General features: G+C 51.7%; 1 protein-coding gene across 11 annotated transcripts in view; it reads left to right on the top strand.

The window, feature by feature from the left end:
* The window catches only part of NAV2 (neuron navigator 2), a 387753-nt gene extending 361755 nt beyond the window's left edge, over window positions 1–25998 (top strand). For 9 of the 11 annotated variants that reach the window (XM_027579102.2, XM_027579093.2, XM_027579094.2 and 6 more), the window contains 11 exons: window positions 122–284; window positions 1016–1116; window positions 3256–3351; window positions 5146–5314; window positions 8047–8282; window positions 10575–10729; window positions 10946–11017; window positions 12555–12751; window positions 13646–13764; window positions 19535–19738; window positions 22489–25998. In XM_027579102.2, the coding sequence (XP_027434903.1) occupies window positions 122–284; window positions 1016–1116; window positions 3256–3351; window positions 5146–5314; window positions 8047–8282; window positions 10575–10729; window positions 10946–11017; window positions 12555–12751; window positions 13646–13764; window positions 19535–19738; window positions 22489–22614 (1638 nt within the window). In that variant the 3' untranslated portion in view covers window positions 22615–25998. Of the gene's footprint in view, window positions 1–121; window positions 285–1015; window positions 1117–3255; window positions 3352–5145; window positions 5315–8046; window positions 8283–10574; window positions 10730–10945; window positions 11018–12554; window positions 12752–13610; window positions 13765–19534; window positions 19739–22488 lie in introns of those variants that run through there. The other 2 variants (XM_027579100.2, XR_003517395.1) reach the window with 2 other exon arrangements.
* The last annotated feature ends 393 nt before the right edge of the window (window positions 25999–26391 follow it).

A 26391-nucleotide genomic window follows, 5' to 3' on the forward strand; every position in this document is an offset into this window, starting at 1 on the left:
GCTGGGCCTCAGCTCGGATCCCCACCTGATCCCTGCACAGGACTTTCCCGTCCCTCCTCCAGAAGACGCTTGTTCGTGTTCCATCCACCCGGTAAGCGAGCCTCTCCCTTACTCTTTGCAGAGTGAAATAGAGAAGCTGAAAGCTGAGAATGACCGGCTGAAGTCCGAGTCTCAAGGCAGTGGCTGCAGCCGGGCGCCCTCCCAGGTGTCCCTCTCGGCCTCCCCTAGGCAGTCCATGGGCCTCTCCCAGCACAGCCTGAACCTCACGGAGTCAACCAGCCTGGGTGAGTGGCATCCCGGGGCTACGGGCAGGCCAGGGCCTGCAGCCGGCACTCCACTCTCCTCGCAGGAGTCCCAAGAGAAGCAGATGAAAAGATCAAATGGCGAGGCAACAGGCGTGCGTGCACTTGGGGTGTGTGTGTGTGTCTGGGTGTGCGTCTGCTACCGACATGAGCTCAGCCGTTAGAGTGCTGTCATGCTTTGCTCCAGTGCCCCCAGTTCTCCAGGCCATGAGCTTGGATCCTCTTGTCCACCATGCTGAGTTCTGTTTGATCCATTTTAAGAGGCTGACCTACAAGCCGAATGCTGCATAGAAACCCCATAGTAGCAGGTCCCCGTTGGGGCAGTGGCTTGGTCTGTGGTCTTCCTGCCTTCAGGATGGATTCCCGGCCGGCACCATCATGAGCGAACATAACCTAGGTTTTCTTTGTAAGCATATTGAGGCTGACGCTTTGATTTCTTACCCGTGATGCTGCGTTGCTCTCGTTTTGGTTGAGCCTCCGCCTCGCACTTCCATTTGGCAAGGTGCATCGTCAGCCTGCTGGTTCTTTGGTTGGTCCACCATTGGTTTCTGTGGTTGCATTCTCCATTCTGCCCTCTCCCCTTCCCCCACCCCACTTCCTTGCACCCCGACACCTGGTTTGTCCCGCTGCCGTGCCAACAAGCAGCGGGGGTGTCGGGAAGCCGGCTTTGCTGTCCCCATGTGCCTAAGGCTGTTGATGTTTTCCATTCGCAGACATGTTGCTGGATGACACTGGTGAATGCTCGGCTCGGAAGGAAGGAGGCAGGCATGTTAAGATAGTTGTCAGCTTTCAGGAGGAAATGAAGTGGAAGGAGGTTAGTTGGATCCCTTTCCCTGCTCTGCTTGTCCCTACCTAGCGTAGAAATGGCATCATCAGACCGTATCACCTCAGCACTGAAGGTGATTCGGAGGTACTACTAACACTTTCCTTAACTAACCACGATCCCCAGCAGCATTTTGACACAATTAAAGTAAGCAAACGGCCCTTCCCTCCTCCCTCTCGCGTTTGGAAAGTCTAATAAAGAGTACTAAAGATACTCCCGTGTTGCCCTTGCACGGAACTAACTAAACACTAACATCAGTCAGAAACGGCTTTTCTGAATTTAATGTGTTCCGAAAGCCCTTCAGGGGCAGCTAAGCACATTTAGCGCAGAAGGCACAGAAGCAAGCTGACCCAATGCAGCTGACCAAGAGCACCAGTCTTGTCCAGTGTTCAGAGACCGCGGACAAGGTGGGACGCCGACGGGGCCGAGCCACACAGCTGGCTGACGTGAAGCCGGTGGGGCATCCCGACTCCCCAAGACTGAGGAATCTTGAGTTTTCTGAGTAGTTCCTCTTCTCTTCCAGAGCCTGAGGAGGCCACACCCACACTAGGAACTATTTTGGGGGTAGGGGGTGGGGGTTGACAGAGTTGATTTTTAGCCATTGATTGAATCACATGAAGCTGTAATGACCATCTCTCAAATAAGCGGAGAAAGATTTCACGAGGGGTTATTTCAAGTCCTTCTTCAGCTCTTTGTTTGTTGTTTCTCAGCATCCTTGCCGACACGCTGTTTGTCGCCTAGGAGTGCCGGAGAACCCCACAGTGCCCACCACAGCAGAGCTGTCTGCAGCCAGACTCTCTTTGCCAGAGGATTCCACTGTGTGGCTGGCTCTCTAGTCTTGTTGAAGGTGGGGAGGCCCAGATTTTGGAGCTGCTAGTGATTGTCTCCTCATCTAACCTAAAAATATGTATCTTTTACATATAAAAATAAATATAAAGAAGTCTATTTTCAGAGCTTAAGTAGTGGCATGGTAGGACTATCAGGGGGAAAATTCATTCTTAGAACGTTCTTATAAAAAATTCAGGTGATGCCTGGGGATGTGCATTAATCCAGTGATCCTCAACAGGAGCAGATAGATTCTACATTTTACAGAAGTTTGAGTCCCTTTTAAAAACTGTGTTGTTCTGGATCACTATGGCATCCAGATGAAGTTGGTCAACCAGACGTTGTTACCTACATTTTGCAACTGAAACCTAGTGTCCAAGCATCATTTACTTGAGGTTATAAGGTAACTGGTGAGGCCAGATCTTCTCACCATAAGACTGGTGCTCTTTTCTCCGCTGATTTTGCTTAACTGCCACATACACCCCTACTCCCCGCTGCCACTCTCCTAATTCTGTATTCTTCTGAGCATGTCAGAGCTAAGATTTTTAAAATGCGACAAAATGGAATATTCTATTAATTTTTCTTTAATCATTGTGATTAGTTAACCCCCCCTGCACAGAGAGCCCTGTGGGTGAAATTCAAAAGCAGTAGAAAAAGAGTATTTTTTTGTGAACTTCCCAGAGTTTTGCTTGTTTTCTGATTTGAGTATGTTTTAACTTTTAATTAGCAGAAAAGCAATAAACATTATTTAAAAAAGAAGAAAATAATTGAGCGTATTCTATTCTGAAGGAGTTTAAGATCTAGCAAGGAGATAAACTTGATATACAAATAAGACATAAATACCTAAAGGTAAACAAGTACAGAATATGATAATATATCAGTTATGTACAGAACCGGTGAAGCAATATGAGCTCTGAGCCTGGTGGGTTAATCATTGAAGGCTTCCTGGAAGAGGTGAGTTTGTAAACAAGGTTTGGAAAGGGAGAGATGGCAGGAGAGGGGAGAGCATTCCAGGCAAGGGATGTGATCTATGTACTATACAGGGCACACCTTTTGTAGAAGGTTCTAGATTCCAGAGAGGAGATCCTCTCTTCCTGACCCATGGACTACTGTTTTTGCAAGAGAGCAGGGAAAGTTTTTAAGACTATTGTATCCCATCTATATTGTATCTGGTGTTATAACAAATAGGACTTTTATTCCCCCTCTCAAACCATTGGTGGAGTCCTAAGGCAATCTGAGTCCTTGCTAAACTGTGTCAGAAAAGATCCGCCTGTTTTTCACCTGCGTACATTTCCTTACCCTTAGGATTCCAGACCACACCTCTTTCTTATTGGCTGCATTGGAGTTAGTGGCAAGACGAAGTGGGATGTGCTCGATGGGGTGGTTAGACGACTGTTCAAAGTAAGTGTCTTAAGAGGATGGCTAAGGTTGTCTGCCTGAAGTGGGGGCCTGGGCTCAGGGAGGGAAGGGGCGGTTTGTGTACTGAACGTGGCCACCGCTTGGGTCTGCCCCCACCCTTGTGTTGCTGGGACTTGTCTCTGGGCACTCTGGTAACGGGGATGGTGAGAACAGACTGGTGATTGGCCAGCCTGTTCCTGGCTACCCTTGGCAGTGGTCGGCCAGCCAGTGAGAGTCATTTCCCTGGCCTCAAGCAGTTTTTTGAGCCTCACATGGTGAACTGCTAATATCCAAATTCTCTCTTCACCTTAGAATTGTGTCCTATTGAATATTACTTTGAATTGAGTGCCCTGTGGCCAGGGCTAAGACCTCAAATTTCCATTCTTCATTTCTGGGGGATTTGATCTGACTTGCCCAGCATCCTGGCCAACACTTCAGAGTCTAGGATTTGTGTTTCACGTAACATTAACATCTGATCGATGTCCAGAGTCAAAGATGTTGGCATAGTTATTTTCGTATTCTAGTCACATCACTGGAGTGAGTGTGGATGTTTTTCATGGGAGAAATAACTCATGAGTACTGAGGAGAGCCTGCAAGCACAAGGTGGTTTGGAAGAAGCTTTTTGGACGTTTTTTTCCTACTGTCCTGAAGGGTATCAGCAATCATAAGCGTTCATTAATCATGTCCCCTGAGCATTATTGGTAGCCTGCATTTTTGGTGCCAGAGACCATGCTAACATTACCCCAGTTTACTTCCAGGCCTGTGAGGAAGGTCCTATTATTTTCCCACCTAAAGTGGAGGAAAGCAAGGGTCAGCTCACTTGCCCAAGATCGTGGAGCTAGAACACAACCACATTGGTCTAGTTGAGTTGGTCTGACTTTAAAACTTGACTTACCCAGTCCACTCTAGTCTCTTTCTAGCATCTAGATTCAGGTGGCTTCACACGCAGGAAGCCCTGTGTTCCGTTCTCTGGCCAAAGAGCCTTCCCCATCTTGGCAGGCTGTGGAAATGTGACCGGCCAAGGGATGTGAATGGCTGAGGGCAGACCAGTCCTGCTTCCTAGAGCCAAAACCTGAACTCTGCTGATGGGAAGTTTAATCTTAGATTAAAAAGACAACAGTTTGGGCTGAAAAGAGCCCGTGGGGCGTCACGTGTGAGGAAGTGAGACCATTAAAGGCAGAGAGGCCTGTTCCTGATATTCCACATAGGTCTTCGTCCAGCTACGTCCTCGCCCACGGACCCTCGGTCCAGGTTCACTGACCTAAAGCCTTTTGGTCACTCACCTCAGAGGGCATACTTTCCAAATTAAACACAGTTTTTCCTGTTTAAAGACCCAAAGCTGCTTTTTTTCATACCGCCCTGGGATTTGCTCCTTTTATCATAAGTGTGGAGTTTGCTATGAGCCAAGAGAAGGGGCTGGTGGGGAGATTCCTTGCCCGAATTACTTTCTCATGAGTTTTCCAGCACGATTCACGGGCCCTGGTGTCTTCAGGACTTCAGCTAAATTTAAGAAAAGCAATCTTAACTTTTCCTTGCCTGGTTCATCCAGACTAAACGTTCACGATTGTGTTAGGGCTCCCTCCACATCACTAACCAAATAAATCTGTACTTGAAGAGGCCTGTGATACTCGGTCATCATCCCCAGAGAAAGCTCTTCCCCCTCCTCTTTCCACAGCTCGGTTTCAACCCAGGCATCAGCTGAGAGAGAAGATGATCATAAATCACCCAAGGAAAACATGAGTCATGGGCAGATTTCTAGCCACATCTTTGACGGGGTCTTGATTTTATTCTTCCCAGGAATACATCATCCACGTCGACCCCGTGAGTCAGCTGGGGCTGAATTCAGATAGCGTTCTGGGCTACAGCATTGGGGAAATCAAGCGCAGCAACACCTCCGAGACCCCCGAGCTTCTTCCCTGTGGCTATCTGGTTGGCGAGAACACGACCATCTCTGTGACCGTCAAAGGTAATTTGGCCGACGGCAGAGGTCGGAGTTTTCAGGACTTGCGGTTTTTGTTTTGTGACTTGGCGTCGGAAACCATGGCCCCAGTTTTGTTTTCACGTGTGTGTGGGTAGGTTTCTCTACCCCTGCAACCACAGTCATTCTTACCTAAGCGAGTTCAATGGCCTTTAGCTTTTTCCACACCCCCGGAAGCAATTTTAGTTTATTGCTGAAATTATATAACAAAAGGTCCCATTAAGCCTTATGACTCTGAGATGTTGGAATCTTAATAGCCCTGCTGAAACGGGGCTCTGCCGATACCCATGGGTTACTCTTGCCAGCTGGCCTTGGACGTGGTCCCGTTCTACAGGTGGGAGCTGCGATTTGCTCGAGGGCCACTCGTGCCCACGCATGGCGCTGCTGGCCCTTCCAGTTGTCTCATCCCCTAGGGATGCTAGGCCCCGGGCCAAAGTGTGTTCCAAGGAACACTAGGCCCACAAAGTATTCTTGCGAGGGGAGAATCCTGGCCAAATAAGTCTAGAAAACTACATCATTAGACCCATTTGTGTTCAGGGGACAGGAAGACAGGAGTGTACGGGTGCGCTAACTCCATCCTCGGGTGCGCTGACTCCTGCCGGTAAGAAGGCTATTGAATCCAGTCTGACACAAATGTATTTGACTGCAAAAGCCCCTTTTCCCCTCTATTTTATGAACCTCCCACCGCCAAAGAATAGATTGATAAACACTGTTCGAAGCTCACCCTTCAGGTTGTCCCATCTTACTTCCCTGTAACTCACAGCTTTTGACTGTAGTTTTAACAGGGCACACTTTTGGGGTTGTTTGATGCAAGCTTTGTTTCCTGGTTGGGAGGTTTTCCAGAAGCACCCCACCATTACGTAGGAGCAGGAATTCACGCCTTGCTCTGCCACTGACGAGCCTGACATTTCCGCTCGAGTCTCACACACAGCCTTACCTTACCAGCAAGCGCAATTGCACACACGTGGCCTTGGGTGCAAGTGACCGGAACCTACCCCAAATTAGCTTTAGTGTGAATGCTAAACACGTGCCCTGCAATGAGTTCATCAGCAGAACAGTCATTCCCAGGGGGTTTTAAGGCAAAAGACCAAAAGAGCAGCGTGTATGTAGAGAGAGATGTTTTTGTGGGTTTTTTCCTCATTATTAAGTTTAGACGAGAGACCCTGCATTCCGCACTTTGCATCGAGTTTCAGCCATTGTAGGCTACACTGAGCTCAGTACCAGGAAAACCTTAGGCCTGTACCCAGAAGGTAAGTCCTTTAGAAACCTTCATCATGGTCATTCTAGAATAGTCTGCATGTAGGGGCCATTCTCGGTTAGGGGAGGATTAGAAACAAGCATATAAATGCATTTGTGGGGTCTGTTTGCAGTGAATAATTATGTAAAAGGAAGATACTATTATAAAATAGAATAAATGGGGGGCGCCTGGCTGGCTTAGTCAGTAGAGCACACGACTCTTGATCTCGGGCTTGTAAGTTCGAGCCCCACATTGAAGGTAGAGATTACTTAAAAATGAAATCTTAAAAAAAATAGACTAAATGCTCTTCAATGTATTTTTTTACCTACATACACTAGTTTTCTTAAGGTGAGTTTTAACAGAATTACTTTAGGTTTTAGACAAGTAACCTCGGGTGGATCTTCTCTTGAGAATGATATAAAGAAAACAGTTTTTAAAAAGCCAATGGCCCTGGGTGGCTCAGTAGGTTAAGCATCTGAGTCTTGATTTTGACTCAGGCCATGATCTCAGGGTCTCGGGGTTGAGCCTCACATCAGGCTCCACACTCAGCAGGGAGTCTGCTTCTCTCCCTCTGCCTTTCCCCCTGCTCCTGCACACGCTCTCTTTTTCTTTCTCACTACAAATAAATAAATCTTTAAAAATAAAATAAAAATAAATAGCCAACGGCCCTGGGGCGCCTGGATGGCTCAGTCAGTGAAGTGGCTGCCTTGAGCTCAGATCATGATCCCAGGATCCTGGGATTGAGTCCTGTGTCATGCTCCCTGCTCAGCGGGGAGTCTGCTTCTCCTCCCTCTGCTCCTCCCCTCTGCTCATGCTTTTGCTCTTGCTCTCACTCTCTCAAATAAATAAATAAAAATTAAAAAAAAAAAAAAAACGCCAACAGCCCTGATTGGTGGAGTTGTCCCACGTAGGAAAGAGGAAAGATATGTTTCCTCTTGACATTGTTGAGGCTCAGAGGTCTGGGTGGGTAGCATCTCAGCCTTCGCCTACCAGTCATCACATACCTGAATCAAATGGCATTTCTTTGCTTTCAAGATGAAAGCGTGGTCACCTTTGTGGCATATCTGAGTGTGGGCAGCAGTGGCACAGGGCACGAGAGAGAACAGGGTGACAGGCAACCCCAGGGTCTTGGCAGACACGGGACACTCAGGTTTGGGCTGGGCAGACACCAGCAGCATGGTAAATCCAGAGAGGCAGGCAGAGCCCAGAGTCTTAGGAACTCGGCAGAGGACAGACAGGGCCCTCGGGCCTGGGTGTTAGAGTGAAGTCTGAGTCTGGGCGAGTCAGCCGAGCCAGGTGCTAGACCACACAGTGCTCGTGAGCAGGCTGCAGTGGCTGCCTGCGCTCAGCCTCCCATGTACCCGGGTGGGCAGCAGTCTCAGATGAGTGGCCGCCATGGAAAGAGCTAGGCAGACCCAGGCGGCAAGTACAGAGCTACCCATTCCACAGGGGTTCAGACCCTTCCTGTCCCTCTCCAACACAGGGCTCGCGGAGAACAGCCTGGACTCGCTGGTATTCGAGTCCCTGATCCCCAAGCCCATCCTGCAGCGCTACGTCTCCCTGCTGGTGGAGCACAGGCGGATCATCCTCTCCGGCCCCAGCGGCACCGGGAAAACCTACTTGGCCAACCGGCTGTCTGAGTACTTGGTGCTGCGGGAGGGACGGGAGCTGACAGATGGTGTCATCGCCACCTTCAACGTGGACCACAAGTCCAGCAAGGTGAGGTCATTTGAAGGCTGCCACCTAGCCAGGGGGTGCTATGTGGCCCTTTCAGAACTGTCGAGGCCACCACTGCCCTGATGGGAAAGCAGTGTTGCCCGGGTGCTCTCCCTTGGGCTTGTGAAAGCCTGGTGGAGGAAGTCAGGATGGGGTAGCAGAAGGGAAGGCTTGAACTCAAAACTTCCAGTGAGGAGTGCCATCTGTAAGGCGAGCTGGTTCATTTCTCACTTGCCCACTCTAAGCTGGCTATGATGCTCAGTGCTAGGAGTCCTTTAGGATCACCCCAGAAGCATCCATTTTAGTTTACCAAGAATTTGTCATGTGCCTACTTGGTGCTCTTGTTCCTCCCAAATGAAACGTCCTCTTGAGGAACAGTGATGACACTCATAATATCAGCTCACATCACAGACTGCTTGCCCATGACCAACAAACTGGCCACCTCACGATAGTACCCTCAAGGGAGAGGTCGTGGCTACTCTCCTGTCAGAGAAGGGACCTGAGGCTCGAGGCAGGTGGCCATGTGCCTAGGAGCCGTCGGATGGTACAGAGCAGTGGATTAGGGCTTAAGTCAGCGTCTTGGACTCCAGAGCCAGCAAACAGCCTCAGTCCTGCTTCATGGGGACCAATGGAGACGTCTGGACCTGGTCCCAGGCAAAGATCATGAAGTGGCTTCTCAAACCTGTTCACTGTTCATGCAGTGGGAGGTGATGGATGATTCGCTTGGGCTGGCCCTGAGCAAGGGGACTGGTGAGTCAGAGGCAATTGGGAAATGACTCTTCTGCCTTATGAATCACCCAGCATGCTCAAAGATATAGATTCCTGGACCTCATTCCCAGACGACGGCTTTCAGTAAGTTTGGCAGGCCGGAATCTGCACCATTCAGTTAGCTGGGTGATTTTGATGTCAGGCTAGAACTAGAAGTTGTCAGGGTGCCGGTACCCAGAGTGTCTGTGTGTGAGCCCACTAAGGGAAGGCACCCTCTCCCAGGACCAGTGAGAGAAGGACCCCAGGCATGTGGCTGGGGATCGAGCCCAGGCTAGATTTCAGCCCCCCTCATGTTCCCCTTGACCAGCACCCTCTGCAGAATCAGCTCACCAACCATACCCCATGAGCCTCAGCAGGGGAAGGAAGGCTCTGGAAACTTGGTCCGCAGGTGCCTGAGACCACGAACCCCTGGTGGAAAGGGGCTAAAGGAAGAAGATATGACTAGTAACTTAAAAAGTGGGGCTTTTTCTGATGTTAGCAAGCCACACTTTGACTTAAAAGGGAGACCCGTGTATGTGTTCGTAGGAGGTGGAGGGAGCATCACCCTGTGAGCTCTCAGGCTAGTGCGTAGGACCGTCTGATGTGATAAAGAGCCCACACCGAGGCAGGCCCCGAGTCTGGAGCCGGGCACCTGATTTTGATGTGCCCTAGCCTCCTCCTTGGTAAAATGGAGATAATCCCAGTGCCCACCCAAGAAGGTTCCCGTAGGGCTACAGAGATTCTGTGTGTGAGGCTCTAAGTCCCTGACCACTATTGCTATGATGGGAACACCAGCAGGCAGGCATTCTGGTCCCTGGCCGGTCCTCCGCTCACCGTTTCGGCCTTTCCTCTTTGGCACCTTTAGCCCTCATCTTCTGACACACATCCCTCACCCCAGCCGGGCTGGGCTGCATCCTAGTTCCAACACAAGTTCAGTCCAGACCTCTTCTCCACAGTTCAGTCCAGAACTTCCAGGGCCCCCTCTGCATGTCGACTCCTCTGCCCTGCATTGTTGGCTGGCTGTGATGGCACTGATCAGCAGTGCGAGCCTGTGGGGGGGTGGGGGGCGGGGAGCGGTCCTTTGCTGTGCCGATTCATCGAGGGCTTCTGTATAAGTGGCTCTCAGGCAGGTGCTGCGGAAGTACAGAGGTGTATAAGGCACCCGCCCTTGGGAGCTTACTGCAAGGTGGGTGTAATAAGCAATATCAAGAAAAATGATAGCACTCGTAGAGAAGTGATTAGAACAGGGATGCAAAACCGTGCCTCAGCACCCCACAGTGTTATGCTCCTGCCCCGGGCAGGTTTTCTATTACCTGGTGCCTCCCAGAAGGCAGGACCCAGGCCTTCCTCACCCCCTGCCCACCCCACATCTCCTGACCACCCCTCCCGGATGATATTGTGTAGCAGATGGGCACTCAACACAGGTTCACCACATGGCCTCCTGAAAGGCCTTTCCGCCTGTGTTGACCTGGGCAAAGTGAAGGCTCTGAGCATGTGCATTTTTATTGGGGTGCGTTCACCCACTTATTCTTCCCCCGGCCTCCCCAGGAATTGCGCCAGTACTTGTCCAACCTTGCTGACCAGTGCACCAGCGAGAACAACGCTGTGGACATGCCCCTCGTCATCATCCTCGACAACCTGCATCACGTCAGTTCCCTGGGCGAGATCTTCAATGGGCTGCTCAACTGCAAGGACCATAAATGGTAAAGGGCAGCTCCCGACCCCATGGCCCCCAGAGGACGGTGGCCACGGGATGTGTGCTGCACGGGCACGGTGCCCACACAGCCCGGGCTCCGCGTGCGGGGTGGGGGAGGCAAGCAGCCATCTGCCTGCACCTGCCGGCGCCACGGGCTTCCGTGAGCACCTCCCCTGGCTTGCTTTTGACTCACAGAGCCGCCTTTTCCTTCCTGTCCCCACAGCCCTTACATAATCGGCACAATGAACCAGGCTACCTCGTCTACTCCCAATCTGCAGCTTCACCACAACTTCAGGTAAGGCACTGCTGTTCAGGCGCCCATGTTGGCCATCGTGCTGAGCGCTTGCCCCGGCGTAACTCATTTCACTCCCACAACAGCCTCAAGGAGTTAGCTAGCTTTATCTTGCAACTGGGAACAGGGAGGCTGAGAGAATTGATTCACACGGGGTCACCTGGCCAGTGGGTGGCAGAGCTGAGACGGAAGCCCAGGTCAGGGTCCCTGAGTCTCCGCCCTGGGGTAGCCGTGTCAAGGCTGCGGCTCTGGGCTTGCCCACCCCCCTCACGTCCCCGGTGATGCATCTCTCCGCCCCAAGTGATGATCGTGAGCGGTGCAAGCTCTTGCTTGTGAGTGTCCCCTCAGAGCTGTGGACCTTTGCACTCCAGCTGCTGGGAGTCCCTCTGCCCCGGCCCCGTACTGGGGTGCGGTCACTGCTGGGATGTGGGAGGGACTGTCCAGCTCAGTCATGCAAGGTCCCGTTGCTGCTGGCCTTGCCATAGCTGGATGCCCTCTGCCCTGTGCCACCTCCCAGGTGCCCGCACCCCGCCCCCGCCGCCCCCTGGGCCCTGGGATGCAGCTGAGAAGCCACTCTGGGCTAGGTCCCGGGCACTTTTCCACTGGCCATCTGCAGACATCTCTGAGGGAAATCTATTGAAAGCCGACCCGAACTGTGATCGTCAGAAATGACGACTCCCCCAGGCCCGAGATCATGGCTGCCGCTGCATCCAGGCTGTCCCATCCCGTCCGTGGTTTCGCCTCCTGCCCCACCACCACGGCTCCCTGCACCGTCGCTGCAGCCACGGTGCCTGCCCGCAGCTCGGCTCCCTGCAGGCCATGTGCTGTGCCAGTGGCAGCTGAGTGAGCGTTCTAGAATTCAGATCTCACCAGAAAACCCTCATGCTTAAAACTCCTTCAGTGGCTCCCCACGGCCTCCAAAATGGAATCAGACTCCGTAGGTTGGCAGGTCCAAACACTGCATTACACTGGTCACACTGAATGTCTGGCAGGTTCCCCGAACACCCTACGCGCCTGTGCAGATGCGGCAGCCTGGTCTCCACCCTGCCCCCAGCCCCCTCCTGGTCTCAGACATGCCCTCCTCTGGGAGGCTTCTGATTCCCTGGGGTTTGTCACGTCTCATTCCTCTGTTTGCTTATCTACTTCCTCCACTAGACCGTGTGCTTCTGGGGAACAGGGCGTGCATCTTAGTCTTGGTTACAGCTCCAGAGGCCAGCACACGGCCTGACTTCCAGCACAAGAGGCAGCAGGCTCGGTGGTCAGAGCTCAGACCCTGGAGCTGGACCATCCTCGTCCTGATCTTAGCCCTTCTGTGTTAAAGAGCTCTTTGATCTTGGATAAGTTGTGCAGCCTGTGCCTCAGCATTCCCATCTGTGAAATGGGGATGGCAGTCGTAGCTCTGTCACAGGGCCGCCACGAGGAATTGGGTGCACAGTAGGGCCTGGCCTTGTAACTCCAGATCTAATGAGCTTTGACTGGGGAGGCTGGCATCGTTTTTGTCAGTCATCATCACCGAAAAGCATTGCTGACTCTCCTCCAGGTGGGTGCTTTGTGCCAATCACACGGAGCCCGTGAAGGGCTTCCTTGGCCGGTTCCTGAGGCGGAAGCTCATGGAAACCGAGATCAGTGGGCGAGTGCGGAATGTGGAGCTGGTAAAAATCATCGACTGGATTCCCAAGGTCTGGCATCACCTCAACCGCTTCCTGGAGGCTCACAGCTCCTCAGACGTCACCATAGGTAGGTGGGAGGCCGAGCAGGGGACGGGCACTGCTCCTGGAGCTCTGGCCGCCTCAGACGCGTGTCCTCGGGGTCCTGGCCGGGACGGCACCTGGCAGGCACAAGTCAGCTGGACGCTGCACTGTCCGCACGGGTGAGAGGGGACAGAGGGACGATCACAGCCCAGGGTAGGCCCCAGATGCCAGTCATCTGCATCTGGTGCTGTCCCTTTCCCCATCTTTGCACAGCGGACCAGGGCTGATGAGCTGCAGAGCAATGCATCCAGCCCAGGCTGATGCAAAAACTGCCGGCTCTGTGAAGAGCCCCCAGCGCAGGGCTCCCCTAAGCGCAAGCCACCTGGCCACATTGGCTCTGCTTTAAAAATAAAATGCCATCAACATTCCCCGAAGCTTAGGGTTCAGAGAAAAAAAGACCGCTGATCATCCCACCATCTTAACATAATGTTAATTTGAGTTTCTGTTTTCTGTCCTTATCCAGACATGTAGGCTTTGTGTAGTTGCAAACATAGCATGCACACAGGATGCTCATTTCTTTTTTATTTCACATTGTCCCCTGAGCATCTGTGTTGCTACTCCATTTTCACAGTCCTTCCCAAAGGTTGCAGAGTAATCAAAGTGGCTGTACCATCGTTAGCGTAACCGTTTGTCTTCTCCGACACTGAGTGCACTTCTGTTTCCAGCGGTCAGGGTTCATCCTACTGCAGTGAACATCTCTCTCCATAAAGCCTCTCCTCTCTTTTGGGTGATTTCCTGGGATGGGAGAGAGATCCCAGGGAAGCGGTACTTCTGTTGTCATTCAGAAAATCACAGGGTCCCTCCTGTGGGGTTTGTTCAGACCGTGGCTTCTCTTAACCCCCCAGTTTCAGCTCTGATGGACTTTCCCTGTGGTCCCCAGGCCCCCGGCTCTTCCTGTCATGCCCCATCGATGTGGATGGCTCCAGGGTGTGGTTCACCGACTTGTGGAACTACTCGATTATCCCCTATCTCTTGGAAGCCGTCAGAGAAGGACTCCAGGTGAGGAGCGTGCTTGCCACAGGCCTCCTCCGAAGTGGGGGCGGGATGGGGGGACTGTTCTGGTGACCTGATGAGTTGTCTGTATCTCCTCCTTTCGACGTCTGACTGACCTGGGGTGACCGCCCCTCACGGGGGAGGCCATCAGTCTGGCACAGAGTAGGACGTACTTGGCTGCATATCTTGGCTCTGCCACTGTCAATGTGTGACCCCAGGCAAGTTGTTCAGCCTCTCTGTGCCCTAGTGCCCTGGCTGATAGAAGAGGAGAATGACCATCCTCCACCACAAGCAGTTACTGCGAGGGTTAAGTGCAGTCGTGGCCATAAAGCGCCCAGCACAGCGAGCGCACAAGAAATGGAAGCGTGCAGTTTGCGAAGTAGTCTCCTCTCTGCTCTTTGACTCAAGCCTGCCTTAGTCCTGGGACTGGAGCAGAGATTTTTTTTTTTTTTTTTTTTGGTCTCCATTTTTCAGGAGAGGAAAATTAAGGCTCAAAGAGAGTGAGTTGCCCAAGGTCATAAAAGGGACACTTGAAGAAGCTGAGATTTGAGTCCAGGCCTCTAGCTCGAATTCCAGGTTCTGAGGCCTCGGCCCCATAGCACTCACTACCTGCCACCCAGACACCCTCACCCGCCCACTCTGCCCCCCCACCACGACCCTGGGGCCCACGGGGCTACAAGCCCCTACACTGCAGCGACCGGAAGGCAGCATCCTTCACTTCTCATATTCAGCCCAGCCTTGAATGCTAGGGCGGGCTTAGCATTAAATTGGAGCTTGCACTGGTGACACTGTTGAGTCTGGAGGCGGCTGGAGAAGTTTCTAGGCTTGCAGCACGCGTGCTGAGTAATGAGCAGGCATCAGGCACAGCTGAAGAGTCCAGGAACCAGCCGGGTTCCCAAGGGCTCCTTGGTTTCCTCCATGCTGGGCAGCTGGAGACCCAGGAGGCTGCTGTGGGCTGGTGGAGGGCACGGGAGGGGGCACACCCACGTGCATGTATGGGGTACGGCCCGTTCATGGCCACAGTGTGTGTCACTGCTGTACGTTTGGCTGCACCTGGCGGACGTGCAGCTGCTTTGTGCCATGCAGCAGTGCCCATGGTTTCAGAGGCTGCCAGGACGTCAAGGACTGGGGAAGGAACGTACCATGCCTCTTGCAGCTCCTGTCTCGAGCTGGAGCACGGGTGTCCCGCAAATGCAGGCCGCCTTGGGGTAATCAAAGCGCACCTGAAGGCAGACTAGCAAGCAGTTAGGCAGTCCCTTGGTCAACCCCAAATCATTGGTTAGTCGTGTGGGAAGACCATTCCCTGACGGCCACCTTTCTCCTGTGTCATGTGTCATGTGGCTTTCATAAAGCAAGGTGTGAGGGATTTCAGATCTTCGCAGTAGAATCTCCCTAGGTAGATAAATTCACTGACCTGGGTCAGCAGACCCTAATTTAGTCTTTAATCAGATGATCTGTTAGTGCCCCAAACTCAAGGAGCCGTGCAGTCATTCCTATTTTCTTGGGCCAGTGGAAGCATCTCCCACATGCTGGATTCTTGAAGTCTGTTTCATTTCAGAAGCCCCCTCCTCTGTTCTCCTTCAGTGGCTTCCCGAGGCTGTGCTATGCCCGGCACCTCTGGGAGACCCCCATGCTGCTCAAAAGAAGTAAGGGAATTAGAGGTGGAGGAAGTGCACCATTTCCTCTTATTTCTGCCTCACCTTTCACTTGTTCATTTGCTTTTTCTTTGCTCCAAATTTATCTTGTAATGAGGGATAAGGAGTGACCTCAGGGCATGCTTGGAAGAACCCATGGTCTCTGTTGGTTAAGGGCCAGCCTCCCTTGCGCAGTGAGGCACAGACCATGAGTGGGGAGACCCAAGGAGTACTCCAGCCTTGAACTACACATCAACTGGCCCCCTGTCGGTCCTCACCCAGGATGGACGTGCCAGGACCCTGCTCCTTTAGACTTGAACTTCAAAGAAAGCCTTCTGGGCATGGCCGTAAATGTGGAGTCCAAATGCCCTTCCTGGGGCTCATGGTCAAAGAGCATTGGATCTCTTTCCCACCAAGAGCACAGAGGCAAGAGGTTGAAAGGATTTTGAAAGGATTTGGGATGGCTATAGAATGTTCCGTCTGGGGCAGGGAACAGAGACATGGCACCATCTCATGGGACTTACCAGTTCAGTGTGAAGCAAAAAGAAGTCATTGCTTCCCTGCGCTGTGAGGTCATTTGAAAGACCATCCTTCAAGAGTGTGGGAGCAAGCAGGGGAGGCAGCAGAATTAGCATTTTACCAAGTTGCTCAAAAGTGAGCCACCTTGCCCCAAACCTGTGACCTCATCATCCTGAGGAGCCCAGGAAAACCCCCAGAATCTACTGATTCATGAGGAAACCTGGTGTGTTCTTCAGGCCTCTGGTTTTGAAGGAAAGTATGCTGACATTGATTGAGGGTCTGCTACTTGCTGGGCCCTGCGAGGGGCCTGATGTGCATGATCTCTTTTAGTTCTAACAGCTCAAAGAGTACCTCATAAATGAGGAAACCAGGCTCACAAGAGTTTTTGACTGTTACCCAAGGTCACTCACTGGGGTGTGATGAGCCAGCATTGGAGCCAGGTCTGGCTGACTCCTCTGTTACTTCTGGGATTTTCAAGCCATCCTGAGGACCCCCTAACTTCCAGAAGCCTCAGGTGGCTCAGGGAACGAAGTATTGTGTTTCATAGGGTGGTTTTCTACAGATTTCATTTAACAAAAGGATTCCTCTGTTTTTTAAAAAGAAAAGTTCGATTCCCCACTCCCCCTGTGTTACCCTGGGTCCATGCTGTGTGCGGGGCCACTCCTCACGGAACCCTGTGAGATGAGCGAGTGGCCGTGAGGGGACTGTGGTTCAGAGCAGGCAAGCATGGCCTCCCGGCGGCTCCACACATTCTGCGGAGTCAGGAGGCTCACAGAGGCCCAGGTATTCGTTCCCATTGTCTCAGCCCACAGCTCCTGAGCCAGTGGGCATGCCAGGCTCCTCCCTGCCTAGGGGAAGGTGAATATCCCATCTGCCTGTCTCTCTGTCCAGCTGTCTGCTGCTTCCCAGAGCTGCCTCAGGGCTCTGCTGCAGTGGGGTCGAGGAGCTTTTATGATAATTCCTTTGCCTGCCACAGTCCTGACCCAACCATTCATCACCTGGTCTTGAACATGTCTTGTGGCAAGCATGGAAGCTTGTAAAAATATTTTCTGTTATTGCAGATGACGTTCACATGCGCCCGATGTACATTTATCTTATGACTCAGTTCCCAGTCCTGTTCCCCTTTGGAGCCATCATTGTAAACATTTGCCAAAGTGTCTGAAGTCTATAGAGCAGCTCAAAGGACCTGTGTTCTGGTGGGCGGGGAAGAGCGTTGGGCCATTTATCGGATGACGCAGCCTGCTCTGAGACCCTGGGCAAGTCTCCTGTCTGTAGGTTCCCTGTCTGTGATCTGAGCAGCTTAGACTGGAAGAGTATTTTCTCCAGCTGGCTTCTGTGGAGCCCAGAAGGTCCTCAGGCTACTCAGTGGTAGGGTCAGGGGAAGAGCAAGTATTTGAAAACCTCTGGGCCATATTATGTCTAAGGACTGGATGAGCTCCACATCCCAGCCTCTTGCTCTGCAGCCCTGAGCCTCTCCTCCTCCAGACTGGCTCTGGAAGTAAGGCCCTGGTTCAGCCTCACGCATGAGGCCTGGCTTGGGAAACGTGGCCCAAACCTCCCTCTGGAGGGAGAAGCTTCTAAAATTGCAGGAATGTTTCTGATGGAGAGCAGCCTTCTTCAGTTCTGAATATGCCCCAAATGCTTGTGTGCTCCCTCCCTTCCTGGCTTGCACACACGTGCACACGCCCTCACCTTCATGTCATCCCTTCTCGCTCGGACCAGGAACAGCCTTTAGAACACCAGACTGAATCCTCGGGCCCGAGACTCACCGCTGCCCCAGGTGAAGGAAGATTTAGCGACAGACAGGTCAGGGTGCTAGACGGGAGGGGTGCAGGCGTCTGAGAAAGCAGTGAGGTCACAGGAGGCTGTGCATGTCTTGAGCGCAGGAAGAGCCAGTCACTAATGGGGAGGGACGGGTGAGCCCCTGGGCCATGCGGGCAGGGTGGGCGGCTTCCCTGACAAATCAGACGTCAAGGTCAGAGGTACCGCAGGCCCCCGTGAATCACCCAGCTGACACATCCTTGTCTGGTGGACACCCTGGTCTGCCTCTCCCTACTCTGGTTTTGGCTGAGTCATGGCTCTGTGTCTCTTGCTGATACCAGGTGGACTCGGTCAGGAGGGGCGGAGAGGGGAAGAAAGGCCCAGACAAGGAAGCTGAGGTCCCGGGTTTGAATCCAGCTCCACTCCATAACCTTTCACGGCTGGCCCTTCTGTTTAGACCCCGACGACCCCATCCGGGAAACGAGGCCAGGGGACCCCAGTTCCTTCCAGCTGGGGCAGCCTAGGACCTGGATAGGTGTGGTCTGGTCAGTCAGAGCTCGGCTCTGTTCTGGTAGCAAGTCCTCTCTCCCCTCTCCCCTGCAGGAGTTGTGTGAGGGCGGAGGGAGCCTCCCTGCAGACGTGGTGGTTCAGGAGTCTTTGGTCTGTGTACTCCGTGGCCCCCTGTCGAGGGGGTGCTCTCCAGTGCTGGGCGAGCGCACCTGCCACGTCTCAGACTCGGTGGTGCATGGAGGCGGACAGACTTGGATTCCCGTCCTGCTGCCTTTCCTCCCTGGGCCTGTCCCCCTCATCTGGGAGACTCGGGCAGTCCTCCTCCCCCTGAGAGTCACATGGCAGTTCCGCGTGGTATTTGTAAAACGCTGCTGACCCACCATCAGCTGTAAGATGCGGCAGCCGTGGTGACGTTAACGGAGAGAAGATGCAGACGGTGTGATGAAGATGAAGACTATCCTATGCAGAGCCCCGCCTAGGGACGGGCAGCGGCCGGTTTCTGTCCTCAGAAGAGATTATAGATTTCTTGACATTGCTAGTAAAAGCCACTGCAATAATCTTATCATTAAATAGTGAAGGCTTAAGAAAAAGCCTTAAATTAAGTGATAACATAGTTTCCTGTCAGTTGTTCTGGACAGTTTTGAAGGATAATAGTTGAGAGACTTAAAATTCCAATACCCGTGCATAACCTCTGTTAACAGGGTGCTGTTTTGAAAGTGACCAGTGCTGCTGTGAGGGGCTCTGAGAGTCCGAGCTGCTTCAAGAAATGGGGTTTTATTGAACCAGGGCTGTTGGTGACCCCCACTGCGGTGTTGACGCCCGGCGCACGATCTCTGTCGGAGGCCGTCTTCGGGGGTCCACCCCATGGGATACTAGAACCGACTCGTGTGAGCCGATGGTCAGCACCTCCTTCCAACTCCCAAGTTCAGTGCTACCATATTGGTGGTTTGAAATCGGCCACAGGAGGAGTATTTACACCACAGAAATTGGCGCATGCTTCAAATCATGCAGTTGGGGGTCCCTCTCCCCAAGTGGCTACTTTTCAGATTGGATCAGCAAAGCGTAGAGTTTAGGGTGACACGGTGAGGCAGTGGCAGAGCTAAGATGTGGACCCAGGTCAGCCTGACTCCAAAGCCAGCACCTTTGACCCTTAGGTCATGTTGTCTTCAGTCTTGGCACATCAAGCTGTGGGTACCTCGGGTGGCTTCCTTCCTTAGAATTATGGAAGTGCAGTTACTCCATCAGGGAGGGCATGATGCTGGGCTTGAAGAGGTTTCTGAAGGCTGCACAACCAGGGCTGCAGAGGAAGTCTCGGGCCAGTCCCAGACTATTCCTTCTTTGCCTGTTTTCAGCTCTATGGAAGGCGGGCCCCCTGGGAGGATCCCGCCAAGTGGGTGATGGACACCTACCCCTGGGCAGCCAGCCCACAGCAACACGAGTGGCCTCCCCTGCTGCAGCTCCGGCCTGAGGATGTCGGCTTTGACGGCTACTCCATGCCTCGGGAAGGGTCTGCGAGCAAGCAGATGCCCCCCAGCGATGCTGAAGGAGACCCACTGGTAAGTCTCCGCTCTCAGAGCAGCACAGCATTTACTGAGCACTTACTGTATATTGGGCGTGATGCAAGGCATGCTGGGAATAGAGACGTGACTGAGCCAGAGTCTCTCTTTGGAAGGCTGGACCCACCCCAAGGTTAGTCACACTTTTGCCAGCGTTATCTCCCATGGGGTCAGTTTTTCACTACGGCCTTTAACCCTCTGAAATTTGTTGCGGTATAAGGTAAAAGGTTACAGATGTGATTTTTCCCAACCTAAACGCCCCCGTCCCACTCTCTGCCCCCTGATTAGAGTACCAACTTTATCACGTACTGTCCTGCCCCATTCATCTCTCCCACTAGTGACAGAGCAGAGGCGGAGATTGCTAAGGAGCAGAAGCCGAGCCAACTGATCAGATGCACAGGCAGGGAGAGGTGTCAGGGCATGAGGGACTCCCAGAGGACAGGGAAGCCTGAATACGGGTCCCAAGGCCAGCGACCTGAGTTAAGTCGGTGTAACGCTGCCTGTGCTGCTTATTTACCCCACTGTTGCGAAAGCAAATAAAGGCCCTTTGAGAAGAACCTGGACCAGGGACGATAACACTATAATTATAGTGTTCTCTGCCTACATAAGACCCATATACAGTCATATTGCAAAATTAGACCTAATAAATCAGAAGCTCTATTAAAGAAGGTGGAAGCACATACCCCAGAGCCTCCCATACTTAAGTGACCATTATCATGCCTTCAGTTTACCCTTGAGCTCCCTTGGCAGCTAAGGCAAGAGGAAAAACACAGCAGAAAATATGACTTGCATTACTTAACGAAAGAACATATTCATAAGGGATGCAGCAGAATTAAAAGACAGCTGACTTGTTCTTTCCCTGATGACTAATTGATTTGCTAGATAAAAATCATCATCATCGTCATCATCATCATCACTGCTTTGGCTTGTCTGCCATCCTCCTCACTGGCAGGAAGGAGCTGGGGTCCTGCTGAGCTTTCTTGTAAACAGGAACTGTATTTTAAATGGGAGTTATTATGTTACTATGCACAACCTAATGTACAGTGTTTACAGCGATGGTTTTGCAGAAGAAAGGACCAGACTTGAAAACGCCATGTCTAACATGAATTATGGCTAAAGCCAGAGTCGTGGAGATGTTTCTGTGGTTGCCAGCTTATGAGCTCTTTCCTTACATAAAAACAGAATTTAGGAGATCTCTAGAGGAAAGCATGGCTCCCTCATCCCCAGACCCCTCTTCTGTTACCCGGGAGTATTTGTGTCACGGACTAAACGTAAGGGCATTTAGGTGAAAGCTGGAGTTCTTAGAATAGTTACACAGAACTCTCCCTCCAGCCCCAGGTCCCCCAAAGTGAGCTGTGCCAGCTCAAGTACCCCCACTATCAAATAGATACTTGTGTTTCTCCCTTCCCAGGGCCCGAGGTCTCTTGTTAACTGGTCTCTCTCTCCCTCATGAGACTGAGACCTACAGGAGAGGAGGACTGTGGTTTTTGTTCGAGAACACGCACTGTAAATACACTGGGGCTGTTTGATGAGTGAATAATCATGGCTGCCATGGATTGCCCCTTGGACTTCGGCTCCACTTCCCCCGTCACGGCTACACCAAAAGGCACTGCTGATGGTGGTTCTGCTCCCTGGCTCACCCAAGGAGACGGCAAGGCATTCCGAGGGGCAGCTGGCTAGGAAGCAGCTGGATTTCATGCCCAGCTGCATCATGTCTTGGCCTTAGCTCAGAGAGACCCTACTTTCTAACTGACTTGCTACATAAAATATAAAAGACACAATTTAAAGTTGCAAGTAAAATTAGTTGCTAGTTCTCCCTTTCACTCGCAAACAACCAATAGACTGTAGACTGGGAAGGTCTCAGAACACTCTTTAAACTCTCAACGTCAAATGATGATGACGGTAGCAGATCTCATCTCTTGAGCACTTCACACGCGCCAGGCCCTCTTCTGAGGGTCTAATGCACATCCCGTCCTTTTGTTATCTCCCTCAACCCCGTGAGATACGGGTGCTCCTGTTCTCTCTGCTCTGCGCATGAGGACCTGGGGGCTCAGATATGGTAGGTAATTTGCCCGGAGTTTCCTGCCTTGGAATCCAGGCCCCTCTGTGCTTTGTGGCTCTGCCTGTAACTGGTGCTCTCCTTTACCTCCCACGGTGGCCTCGGCAGGAGTGGGAGCACAGCGGGCTCCAGGCTGCCCTCTGGCCGGAGCCAGACATACCTGCGGGCTTGGTGCTCCCCGAACGGGGAGCCGTGTGCTTCAGATGTCAGTGGGGCTGAGCCAGCTTGACTGGCATCTTTACGCCGTCTGAGGGCTGTGCTTGGGTAAGGGGTAAGCTGTGTCACTTGCAAATAAAAAATAAATTCTGTATTCCTGGAAGACTTCCTATTTTGTTTTCTGTGCTCAGCATATTTTCACTCAGTCCACACCCACAACCTCGTAGGACAGGTATGCTTGTTCTCATGTGGCCAATGAAGAAGCTGAGACACAAAAAGTTTAAGTAACTTACCCAAGGTTATGCGGCTCGTAAGTGGTAGAGACAGGGCTGGAACCCTGGAAGCCTGGCCCCAAGTCCACAGTTGGTTTTTTGTTTTTGTTTTGTTTTTTTTTTGTTTTTTTGGTGTTTGTCCACGGCCTCCACTGTGGGCTGCAACCCGGGGTGCATCTGGAGGACAGAGCACGAGCTTGGAAAAGGCCAGAGGAGGACGGCTGCCAGGCTGAAAGCCGCTCACACTCTTGCTCTCTCCCCAGATGAACATGCTGATGAGGCTGCAGGAGGCGGCCAACTACTCTAGCCCCCAGAGCTACGACAGCGACTCCAACAGCAACAGCCATCATGACGACATCCTGGACTCGTCCCTAGAGTCGACTCTGTGACAGGGGCCAGCCGTGGAGCCTGCCCGCCTCCCCGCTCCCTGCCCTGCTCCACCTGCGTGCCCCGCACCCTCCTGAAGATGCCCTCCTGAGCCAGCCCCCCGGCCGCCGCACGAGAGCTGCAGGGATACCCAGACCCCTCCTCCTCCAGCCCCGACCTGGGTGCGGGCCTCCCAGGCCAGCCGCCTTGGCACTGCTCCCCTCCACAGGGAGACCTGCACTATCTTCTTGTTTATTTTCATTATCGTTTGCCTTGTTGCCGTGACCTCCCTAAGACACTGAAGGTACTTCTCGGGAAAGGATCGTCACTGTTGAAATGAAAAGGTTCTAAAGAAAACAAAAAAAAAAAACCAAGAACCCGCTTGGAAGCTCCTGAAACCAAACAGCATCCTGCGGCGAGCTACCCAGAGCAGAAGAGACTGGAGCCACGCCGGAAAGGAGGGCAACACAGCTTCCCCTCGGCACAGAGCCTCCGGACTGGGTCTTGCCGCCCCCAGCCTGCATCTGCCTCCCCGCCTCCCCCGCGGCCGGCCACCCAGAGAGCTGGTGCTAACAGGGCGGGCGCGGCTTGGGTCCCACTCGGCGGACTGCGCAGCTACGGCGCAGGGACACCGCAGGGGAACGCGAAGCGCGCTCGCTGTTTTGTTCTGCTTCTTAAATGGTGCTCTCCTTACCTGAGAGGTATTTTTGCCTGTTCCCGTCCAGCCCCACCTTCCAGACCCGTCAGCCTCCAGTCGATCCTGAGCGTGAGTGGAACGTGCGCGAGCGGATGTGGCCACGATGCAGACAGCCCGTGTCTACTTCCCCCTCCTGTCTCAATGAATCAGGTTTTTCTTTCTGCAAACACTGTGGACAGTGAGAATTGGTCTGTTTTGGAGAACTGGTTACCCCCTTGCAAATGAGGTTGAGTTTCCTTCCTTTTCTGACTCTTTGATTTTGAAGATTTTTCCTCCCCCCCCTCCCCCCACCTTTGGTCAGAATCAGTCCTTTGGTGAAAGAAAAGAACCGCAGGAGTTGAGTTTCGGTTTGGTCCTGCTGAGTTCTGGTTGTTCAGTTGTCCATCCTCACGGTTTTACACCTTGCCGCCCCCTGCTAGGGCCGGCGGTGGGGGGTGGGGGGTCACGTCCTTTCTAGTGGACCAGGACCCCATCCTCCACGTGTGGGTGAGCGGGGACCTTGCCTTGCCTTCTCGTCCTCGAGGCTTCAGAACGCACATCGACACCTCAGGCGTGCCAGCCCCAACCTCAGGTGGGGTGCTGAGGTCACCTCGCACAAGACTTGCACTTTCCTCAGAACCAACGTGACACAACTCCACAGGGGGCCGGAGTCCGCTCCCTTTCAGAAGCCCCGGCCCCGTCCGGATGAGTCTTGCCTGACCTCTTCGGTGCTGACCTTCCCAAAGCGATGCCTTACTGGTTTTGTACTAACCGTGTTCATTTACGAGTGTTGTGCCTGCCTGGGGTCCATTAGTTTTTTTGTTTGTTTTCCCCATCAGAGCAAACAGGGCTAAAAAGTCATCTACTCATTAGGAGGACTCAAGTTGCTGTGACTTTTCTCATCCAAAAGACTCATTTGTGTAGATGTGTGACCATGGGTAAAAGGAAAAAGAAAAAAAAAAAAAAGATGCCTTTTTTTTTTTTTTTTTTTTTTTTTTTTAGGTTCTTATCAGTCTCCAGCTAACACTCTGCCTGGACAGTGATCTGTCTGATGCAGGAAAAGGCAAAAGTTCCTACAAGTCCGTAAGACATTGCTGATGCATACCCTGCTAGGATGTGTCTTCAACATACTGGTATTTCCTTTACAGAGAGTGGTAAAACTCTAAGTTGTTTGTTTCTGCTTTATAAAGAGAATCTTCATCGGACCCCAGTGGGGGTGTCTCTGTTAACAATCAGGGTTTTTATTCCACCTTCCACATTTCTATTTCTGAAGGTCCATCTCTGTACATTTTTTTTTTCATTCTCTTACCACAAGAACTTGACCTGAAACTACTCGCATGACATTGGATGACACCATTTTCTTCCTCCTTAGAGGAAAAGGAGAAATGTGTCCCACTAGCTGGTGAATGGAAAAGCTCTCCGTGCTGTCCTTCTTTCATCTCCGTAAACTCAGACTCTCTTGCACGCAGCCTTCGTTAGCCATCTGGATGTGTGAGTGTGTCTTGTTCTGTTTTGTTTTTTCATAAAAATTTTAAACCATGAATTTAGCCTGTGACCACGGGCCACACCCTGAGCCTTCTGGTAAACCTGAAGAGTGGTCCTTCTCAATCTTGTTTCCCAACAATGACCTTACACGCTCATACTGTGAATTTGGGAGGAGGTAAAATGGACTTCTCCTTGGGGGCAGTTTTCCCAGTCACCTTGTGAGTAGACACCTGCCAATATTGTTTGAAACCCCCCCCCCTTTTTTTTTTAATTGACACATTTTCTGTCTTCTCCCATCCTACAGACTTCCCTCCCACTGGGTCCAGGCTCAGAACCGAGACCTCTGTCCCTGGTACTGCCTAACTAGTGACCAGTGATTTCAAGTAGTGTAGCCCTTGTGTGATTCACAACTCCGTGTCCTTCCTAAAGTTTCGGGAAGCAGGGTTGTCTGATATGCACATTTCTTATTTTGGTCATATTTTACTTTAGTGTCGCTCACCTTTGACAAAGTGACTTTGTACTCATTTAGGGCTCTGTCCGAAATGCTTCCATTTTGCCTTTTTCTACAGTTAGGCTAATTTTGAAATGTATGAAATTCTATGCAACATTTATGTTGAGTTACCAATGGAAGCCAAAAGTCTTCTTTCCAAACTGCCAAGAATTGTACGGGCCATAAATGAGATGGGAATATCTTTTAATTTAAGTTTGGGGGTGGGGGCGGGGTGGGACAAGGAATGAGACTTGCCTAGACCTTTGTTGTGTCTTGGGGACATTTTTTATTTCACTGTCGATGCTTCAACTTCGAAATTCTGTGTACTCAAATTTGATCGTGGTGAATCTACTTCAAAAGGAAAAAAAAAATAATCCAGCTTTGTGGATATTAAATGGAAGGTTTGCTGTTTTAACCTAGTTGTTTCCAGTGGAGCAGTTTATGAAATATGTCCTATAAGATGTACATTTTTTCATTGTAACATAGAAATTGTAAATAATCGATTAAAGTGCTGCATTTTGATGAATTTTTTCTAGCCATTTTTAAAGAGAAAACTAGGAATTGAGTATTTTGTGTACGGTATGTTTCCTTCCTCCTTCCCTCCTGCCCTCCCTATTTAATTTTCATTTGTCATGAGGTTTTTGGATTTGCCAATGATCTACTGGAGATCATGCCCCACGTCATAGAGAATAAAGCTGATGATTGTACCAGTCTTAAATTATTCATGATTCAATAAAATTGATGCTTATTTATTCAGATTAGTGGTTTGGCTTTTCTGTGCTCGAGCAAGTCCTTGTCAGAGTTGAATTTCATGCCAGCAGCAAGCCGTTCTTCCTTGGGTAGAGCCAACGGAGAGCCCGGAGGCCGAGCAAGCCTACCTTTGTCCCGAGACCATCAACATCTATCCTCCCCTTCTCCGCTTCTCCTCTAACGTGTTGCTACTTGTGTGGAGCTTATTGGAAATGCACAACCTCGGACTCCTCTCAAATTTTATGAATCCTTGGGGATCCTGTGGACATGCAGATTCTGACTGGGTAGGTCCGGGGCGTGGCCAGAGATTCTTGATTTCTAACCTCCTCCCGGGTGATGCTGGTGCTCTGGGCCCTTCACGCGGGGAACAGCAGGCTCTATCAGTATCCAGGCGGACTG

The sequence above is a fragment of the Zalophus californianus genome, chromosome 11, assembly GCF_009762305.2.
Source record: "Zalophus californianus isolate mZalCal1 chromosome 11, mZalCal1.pri.v2, whole genome shotgun sequence".
Taxonomy (NCBI): Eukaryota; Metazoa; Chordata; class Mammalia; order Carnivora; family Otariidae; genus Zalophus; species Zalophus californianus.